The sequence below is a fragment of the Octopus bimaculoides genome, chromosome 6 (genome assembly GCF_046866305.1).
Source record: "Octopus bimaculoides isolate indiv1 chromosome 6, ASM4686630v1, whole genome shotgun sequence".
In the NCBI taxonomy this organism is placed as follows: Eukaryota; Metazoa; Mollusca; class Cephalopoda; order Octopoda; family Octopodidae; genus Octopus; species Octopus bimaculoides.
The window spans coordinates 18,192,163-18,201,772 of record NC_142933.1 but is presented as its reverse complement, the minus strand read 5'-3'; the positions used below and the strand labels follow the sequence as shown (position 1 = coordinate 18,201,772).

General features: G+C 38.0%; 1 protein-coding gene across 1 annotated transcript in view; it reads left to right on the top strand.

Annotated features, from left to right (window-relative positions):
* The first annotated feature begins 382 nt into the window (after positions 1-382).
* LOC106878915 (short transient receptor potential channel 7) overlaps positions 383-9,610 on the top strand; it is a 40,227-nt gene continuing 30,999 nt past the window's right edge. Inside the window, exons 1-2 of the mRNA XM_089353514.1 lie at positions 383-525; positions 9,541-9,610. The exon at positions 9,541-9,610 is cut by the window's right edge and continues 330 nt beyond it. Coding sequence (XP_089209640.1) covers positions 9,545-9,610 — 66 coding nt within the window. The 5' untranslated portion in view covers positions 383-525; positions 9,541-9,544. The remainder of the gene's footprint in view (positions 526-9,540) is intronic.

Sequence of the window (9,610 nt, the reverse complement as noted above, 5' to 3'; positions counted from 1 at the left end):
ACCCTTATCAGACGGGTAGTCCTGATGGGTATAATGGGCTTCGTATATTTAGCCCCAGTGTCACTTTGATACCATGCACTGCTCTCTCACTCAATAATAATAATAATAATAATAATAATAATAATAATAATAATAATAAATATTGGATACAGTACACACACACACACATGCTATTTATCCGCTCTAATGTGTTCATGCGTGTGGGTGTGTATGTACAAATATCGACTTAATAATGAAAGATTGAGAAAATGAGAAAAAGCAATAAAGTGAGAAAAGGAGAGAAAGAGAGAAAGAGAAAGAGAGGGAGACTCTTGTTTTCTTAAGCAGTGAACAGCCACCATATGTTACAATTCTCCAAATTGAAGACATGACAAGGTATTTCAGTTCACAGTTGCTTTCTTTAAGGACAACAACAGACTATTAAGGTTGTATGTAACAAGACGGACCACAAAAGTCTATCAGTCGCTTACAGCGATAATATTAATTACAACAACGACACCGACGCGCAAGACAACATCGGCAGATGTAAGTTAATTATCTTGATATCCATAATAGTTTAGAGTGAAATTATTTCATGAATTTTAATATGAGGCGTGACAGTGTGGTAAGAAGCTAGCTTCCCAAACACATGGTTCCTGGTTCAGCCCCACTGAGTGGTACCTTGGACAAGTAGACTATAACAGTTTCGGGCTGACAAAAGCCTTGTGAGTGGATTTGGAAGATAGAAGAAACTGAAAGAAGCATGTCGCAGGTGTGTGTGTATGTGTGTGTGTGTTTGTGTCTGTGCATGTCCCCACCCCATCGCTGGACAACCGGTGTTGGTGTGTTTATGTTCCCATAAGGTAGCTGTTCGGCAAAAGTGAACGATAGAATAAGTACCAGGCTTAAAAATAAAAGAGGAAAAGGTACTTAGATTAGTTTAACTTAAAATCTTCTAGGCCGCGCTCCAGCATGGTCGCGGTATAATGATTGAAACAAGATAAATATGGAAGATAAATATATCGAGATTTTCGTCTACATACATACATACATACACACATACATACATACATACATACATACATACATACATACATACATACGTACATATATTCACGCATATATAACCGATGCATACATACATACGTACATACATACGTACACACGCATGTATACATACATAGTTACATACATCGATTTTTCTACTCTAAGCACAAGGCCCAATCTTTTGGGAGAGGGCCAGTCGATTAGATCGAACCCAGTACGCAACTGGTACTTAATTTATCGACCCTGAAAGGATGAAAGGCAAAGTCGACCTCGGCGGAATTTGAACTCAGAACGTAGCGACGGGCGAAATACCGCTAAGCATTTCGCCCGACGTGCTAACGTTTCTGCTCGCTCACCGCCTTACCTACATACATTGATACGTATATACATGCATATGAAGTACTCAAATACATACATATATACATAGATGTATATATATAGACGCACGTACGTAGATGGATTCGTACGTACATATATACATACGTACGTAAGTGAAAGCATAAATTCTTACATTCTTACACACATATGTGCATGCAAACATAGAAATAACCATACATTTATACGTATGTACACACACGCTTATTGTGAACCATTTAGGTTGACAGCCATTGTCTCTCTTTCCCTATATCCATCGATTCCATTCATTCATTCATTCATACGCACAGATATATATTCACAAGCATACATATGTACATGCGTTCATATATGCACATATATCTGCGCACACATTCATACATATCTATATGAACATGGAAGGTAAAATGTATAAAAATACACTAAAAAAAGATAAAATGATTGCTTGCTCACATAGCTGCCGCCTTCGTATAACTACCCCCCCCCCCACGCACATGCACACACGCACGCATACACACACATATCATATAGCTTGATATTATGAACAAAACTTATACGTACATAATAAAGAACTCAATAACGAATGTCATGGAATGTGTTTAATTCCTTATAAGGTAACGAGGTGACTGTTAATTCTATAAAATAGTTACCTCATGCATAAATGCTCACTCATACATTGATTTTCCTGTATATATATATATAATAATATATATATAATATATATATATATATATATATATATATATATATATATATATATATATATATATATATATACGTGTGTGTAATATATATACATATAAAATATATAATATATATATAAAAATATTTTAACTGCCCTTTCCAGCAGCTAAGATGTCCTGTTAAGGGTACCTCTCTTGTGTATAATATATATATATATATATATATATATATATATATATATATATATATATATATATATATATATATATATATATATATATCGTTTTTGTATTTGGTTTGCAAGATTCTTAATGTGAATTCGTGTGTTGGAGCATATTTTATTGTGTTTGGGGAGAGTCATTCTCTTTTAGTGCCTTATTATTTTACACACTCACAGGTTCGATTGCCACTCATTTGCGTTTTTATTTTCTATTTATCTATTTATTTTCTAAATAAATTAATAAGTGACAATCGAACCGGTGAGTGTTTGAAATAATAAGGCACTAATATATATATATATATATATATATATATATATATATATATTTCATACATGCATTTATACACACATTCACACATGCATTTATACATTTATATAAGCTTATATATGTGAGGGTGTGTATGCCTGATGTACGTGTGTGAGTCCGTGCGTGTAATTACACACAACACAGACACATACACACACACACACTCACACATACACACACACACACACACACACACACACACACACACACCAACAAACGCACACAATATACATTATATATTCATATATATATATATATATATATATATATATATACTTATATATGGGCATTACTATACATAAATGCCCTTATATAAATAAATATATTTATAGGGAATAAATGATGAATTTTTCCCTTATGAGGTTTTTTCACGCTAACTACTTGATAAATTCTTATAAAGATTTTATCCAATTCTTGAATTATATATATATATATATATATATATATATATATATATATATATGCAGATTTCTCAATAGTTCAGCATAGGTGTTCACTTTTTCACTGATCTTCAGCTTTATGTTAACATCCGCTGGGCAGCTAATCTCCACAACTGCGCACAGTCTCTCTCCCCCATCCCAAATCATTATATCTGGTCTATTTTTCTTATATTTTATTGAGGTTTTCTCTGGGACATTCCACCAGTACATCTTTTTTATTATGAGTGGCTATGGCTTCTACCATACTGTGGATTCTTATTTCATTGTCCCCGGGGTTTTCCTCCTGACGGATTTCATTAAAGAGTATCCTAGCTACAACATCATATCTCATCGGTAATTAATACCGTGATGACATTTTCGGATAACTACTTATAATGAGGGTGATATTTTCGGTGTTAACTCTACAAAATCTGTTTTGGCTTTACTACAAAATCCGCTTTGGTTTCACAGCTTTTCCTGCATCCATGTCCCTTTAGTGCAACAGCTACTTGGCTGATATTTCCAGTTCCTGGATTGCAAACGCATACCCTTCCAAGTGGGAGGTAGTAATCCGGTTATTGATCCACAATAGATTGCTGGGAAGATCGATGTTACTATCATCTCGGAACTTTCTGCTAACATATCCATGCTTGGTTTTCTACTCATATACCCTCATCCTTTCATCTGATGATATGTTGCGGAAGAGTCGTGCGACTTTGGACATGTATTTAAGGTTATCCGACAAGGAATGCTGCTCAAGGAGGTGCCTTCAAAGTCTTATGATGTTATCAGTCTCATGTATGCAAACATGGTCAAAAGATTCACTTCGACACTTGGTGGTTAAAAGATGTTGCCAAATGGATATGATACGACATTCAAAGGTAGTTTGGATCGATGTTAAGTCTCTGCCGTCTTGTTTTCGTTTTAGGTAGCGGTGGTCTACGTCACTGTTGATGTGGAAATTATGTGTACTTGTTAGTATTTTCCGGGTTTTCACATCAATGGCGCAGATCTCATCAATGGCTCAGATCTCATCAAGCGTCCAATCAAGTAGCCCAAATGTTGGTATGAGTACTAACATTGCAAACACACTGTGGGCCACTGTATTACTGAATCCAAATTTTCTTTATTCGGCTGTAATATTCTTTAGTGATACGTGTTTCGTTACAGGTGCCACAGTAAAATATGTTTTCATCTACCCTAGATACCTGTAAAATTTCTCATCAGATAGAAGGGAAACGGTTAAGTCATTGATGGAGATGTTCCTAGTCTGATTTACAGTTTTCCGTCTTTTCGTAACCATATAGCAACATTTCTCCCCTGACCAAATATATGTACGCTTGTATGTATATATTTATGTACGTACGTACGTACGTACGTACGTATGTATGTATGTATGTATGTATGTGTATGTACGTGTGTGTGTGCGTGTACTTCTATGGATAGATGCGTGTGCACGTGTGTATGTGAATGTATAATTCTATGCGTGGGAATCCTTATAACAAACGTAGGTCTTAATATATCCTGCAGTCAGAATGTCTGACCAACTGTACCTAACAGTGGTTTGAAATGAATAACGAATACTAAAACAATTCAACGGCCTTAAACGACAACTGTTGTCATGGGCTAATTACATATGACGTTCGGTGCCATTCATCCTATCTCGTTCATCAGGAGAGTTCTACTTAAAGTTCATGAGAAAAAATTTGGACATACGACGGATATCTGTTTAATTAATCGACTGTACAAACACAACAGATCGCGGAAATATATTCACTGCATCCCATTTTCGAAATTTATTTCGGGAAAATAATCGAGAATCAAAAAAGGAAATAGAAAATGACGAGCGATTTTGTTTTGTTAAACCCAAAACCCAAGACCACTAGTGAAATTGGGCAAGCCTATGATCAAAAGGCATTCCAGTTTTGACCATCACGTCTTGAATAAGAGGTAGAAAAGTCATATACTTATGTTTGGGTCTTGATGAAGGAGTAAAACCAATTGATGCAAGCAGGCTAAAAGTATGACTAAAACCTGCATTTAATAATGGTTTAATAATTGCACAAGGCCAGTAATTTCAGGACAGGGGTTAAGTCGATTACATCGACCCCACTGGTACTTATTCTATCGACCCTGAATGGATGAAAGGCAAAGTCGACCTCGGTGGAATTTGAACTCAGAACCCAAGACCGGATGAAATGCCACTAAACATTTTGCCCGGCGTGCAAACGATTCTACCAGCTCACCGACTTAAAACCTGTATTTAATAATCTTTTCTACTCTCGGCACAAGGCCTGAATTTTTTTTAGGGAAGGGGGCCAGTACGCAACCGGTACTCAATTTATCGACTCTGAAAAGATGAAAGGCAAAGTCGACCTCGGCGGAATTTGAACTCAGAACGTAAGGCCAGATGAAATGCCGTTAAGCATGTTTTGTCCGGCATGCTAACGATTCTACCAGCTTTCCGCCTTAAAACCTGTATTTAATAATAGCCGATGTAGCTTTTGGTTGGTCTTGTTGGTTGACTTCTTCATTCACGCTTTATGTTGTAAAGAAGATGGCAGAGCAAAAGAAAATAGAGAGCCCGAGAGAGAGTGTTAACCTGTTGTTGGCACTCCGTCGCTTACGACGACGAGGGTTCCAGTTGATCCGATCAACGAAACAGCCTGCTCGTGAAATTAACGTGCAAGTGGCTGAGCACTCCACAGACACGTGTGCCCTTAACGTAGTTCTCGGAGATATTCAGCGTGACACAGTGTGACAAGGATGATCCTTTGAATTACAGGTACAACAGAAACAGGAAGTAAGAGTGAGAGAAAGTTGTGGTGGAAAAGTACAGCAGGGTTCGCCACCATCCCCTGCCGGAGCCTCGTGGAGCTTTAGGTGTTTTCGCTCAATAAACACTCACAACACCCGGTCTGGAAATCGAAACCGCGATCCTATGACCGCGAGTCCGCTGCCCTAACCAGTGGGCCATTGCGCCTCCACAGTGTTAACCTAAGAGGAGCGGGATTAGTGCACATACAAGGCTTGGTAGCAAGTAATGCGTACAATGAGAGAGAAAGAAACATAGAGACAGAGAAGTAGGAGGGGGAGTGAATGACACAGTAGTTCTGGTAGGAGTTATGCAAATGAGAGTTTTGCTCTATTGAAATTTTATTGTAAGGTAATAAAATTTTTCTTTTGGAATTAAAATTAAAATTCATTTCATTCATCATTTTGTATAAGCCCCAAGAACTTTGATAAAATTTAAATCATAATTCTTGTATGTATACCCGTATTTCCTGATATTACCCAGGGTGGCAAAAGTATACTTTCAAAGTTACTGGTGTTATGATGGGCAATACTCTAGTGTTAAATGATTATCTTTTTTTTATCTTATTTTCTACTTTTGTCAGTCATTAGACTGCGGCCATGCTGGGGCACCCCTTGAAAATTTTTTAGCCGAATGAATCGAAGCCACTAATTATATTTTAAAGCCTGGTACTCATTCAATCGGTCTCTTTGGCTGAGCCGGTACGCTACAGGAACATTAAAAAAACACCCAGCACCGGTTGTCAAGTGGTGGTGGGGGACAAACATTGACGTACATACGCACATACGCACACACACACATATACACACATGTATATACGTGTACGACAGGCTTCTTTCAGTTTCCGTCTACCGAACCACTGCAAATATTTGGTTGGCCCGAGCAAATAGTTGAAAACACTTACGGAAGGTGTTACGCAGTGGAGCTGAACTAAGAACCATGTGGTTGGGAAGCAAACCTCTGACCACAGAGCCACACCTGCGCCTACAGTTGATAATAATTGCATAAATACTTGGCATATTTTGATTCCTCCAGCATTAACAATTACTATCAATGAAATATGTTGAAAACCGAATGCCAACCATTTTTACTCCGTTCATACGGCTTTTAGATATTAATAATTTAGTTTGGTCAGACTGCCATCGTAAGACGAAAATGAGCCACACGCACACTACGTTAAGGGTACACGTGTCTGTGGAGTGCTCAGCCACTTGCACGTTAATTTCACGAGAAGGCTGTTCCGTTGATCGGATCAACTGGAACCCTCGACGTCGTGAGCGATGGAGTGCCAACAACGTGTTCTCATATGCGCTAGGAAAAAATGCAAGTAATTGCCTGAAGTTTTCTTTTCATGTTGCAATTACTGTAGTGTCATCTGCATAGCGTGAGTTCAATTACCGATACAATCGTTGATGTTTTTGGTGCGTAACCTGCTAGTTCGGTAAGTTTGCTATCAGTATGGTTGATATTTTGGACTTATGGTGTAAGTTTGTTCATAATGACGTCGATTACAGTTGACAAGAAATGGAAAAGAGTATTAAGGCAACTACATATTTCTACCTTACTTCAAACTATTCTGTGGCAGAAGTTTGGAAGCGCACGAAAACTGTCGCATTGTGTTAGATTTTTGTGGTAACCAATTTTGGTTAGCACTTTCTTCATTGCTTCACAGCATAATTTGCGGATTCAAATGTCTTGGTATCGTCAAAGAAAACCATGCACATAAGTATATATAGTGTTTACACTCCAAAACAAAATACAAGCCGGTTTACCTCACTAGTTTCGTTACACACCGAAAAAAATAGACGAGACCGCGTATCTCAAATGAAACTGAAAACTGTAAGCAAATTCTGTACTACATTACTTCATTCCTGATGTTCCACAAACACACATACGTACATACATGTGTATGCCTGTGTGTGTGTGTGTGTGTGTGTGTGTGTGTGTATGAACAGATGGATGCATGTATGTATATGTGTGCATATGCGCGCGTTACTAGCACAATAAGAACAATTAGAACGACTCCGCCTCTCGAAGCATAACAGAGCTAAGAATAGAAACAAGATATAGAACGATTTGAAAATGTGAACGTCAAAGGCGGATTAAAAGTGTTGGGTGGCTAAGCTCAATAAAATAATCAATAAAAACTGTGAACAAGAACAGATGGTTCAAAAATATATATCAACTCGTTTCTGAATGAAAACAAGGAAGGATTCATAATGACAGCTCAAAAGATATAGTTCTATATTTAAGAGATGAGGAATTATGTACATTATTTACATTATTTACATTTCACAGATATTTATCATCATCTTGTTTGTTATTAACACAACGTTTCGGCTGATATACCCTCCAGCCTTCATCAGGTGTCTTGGGGAAATTTGGAACTTGGGTTCTCATTCCTAAGGTATTTTTCGATGTTATTATTATTATTATTATTATTTAGTTCACTGCCTGGAATCGAACTCGGAATCTTGGGGTTAGTAGCCCGCGCTCTTAACAAACTACGCCATATGCCCGTGGCGTAGTGTTTAAGAGCGCGGGCTACTAGTTCCAAGATTCCGAGTTCGATTCCAGGCAGTGACCTAAATAATAATAATAATAATAATAATAATGATAATAATAATAATAATAATAATAAGATTAAAATACCTTAGGAATGAGAACCCAAGTTCGAAATTTCCCCAGTACACCTGATGAAGGCTGGAGGGTATATCAGCCGAAACGTTGTGGTAACAACAAACAAGATGATGACAAATATCCATCAAATGTAAATAAAGTAAATAAAGCACAGAAAATTTATGTCCGAACGAGATATTGTTAGTTGGTAACTGATTTGTTTCTGATTTGGGCCCAAGACCAAGGCAGTGAGTTGGTGGAAAAGCTAATACACCGGGGAAATTGCTTGGCTACATTTTCTCTTTACGTTCTGCGTTCAAATTCTGCCGAGGTCCGCTTTGTTTGCATTCTTTCGGGGTCGACCTTGTGCTAAAATTAGAAATGTATAGATACAAGATTTGCAGTTTTGAGGAAACGAGGTTAGTCAATAGCATCGATCCCAGTCCTTGAATGGAACATTATTTTATCGATCCTGAAAGGATGAAAGGCAAATTTGACCGAGGCAGGATTTGAACTCAGTCGGAAGAAATATCGCCAACCATTGTGTCCAACGCGTTTACCATTCTTACAACTCACTGCTTTATTAATACATCTATCAAAAACAAAGAGTGGAGGCGCAATGGCCCAGTGGTTAGGGCAGCGGACTCGCGGTCATAGGATCACGGTTTCGATTTCCAGACCGGGTGTTGTGAGTGTTTATTGAGCGAAAACACCTAAAGCTCCACGAGGCTCCGGCAGGGGATGGTGGCGAACCCTGCTGTACTCTTTCACCACAACTTTCTCTCACTCTTACTTCCTGTTTCTGTTGTGCCTGTAATTCAAAGGGTCAGCCTTGTCACGCTGAATATCCCCGAGAACTACGTTAAGGGCACACGTGTCTGTGGAGTGCTCAGCCACTTGCACGTTAATTTCACGAGCAGGCTGTTCCGTTGATCGAATCAACTGGAACCCTCGTCGTCGTAAGCGACGGAGTGCCAACACACACACATAAAAACAAAGTGAAGTATAAATGTTACTTGCTGATTTACCGCAAAATACAGCTGTGACGAAAAATTGTAGGTGGAAAAAAATTGACTCTTCTCTTTTGTCTTTTCAGCGCCATGTCGATATTAATGGGAATTGAGAGGAAGGAGAAGAAACGGAGTCTCAGCATTGGCGCTCTCACC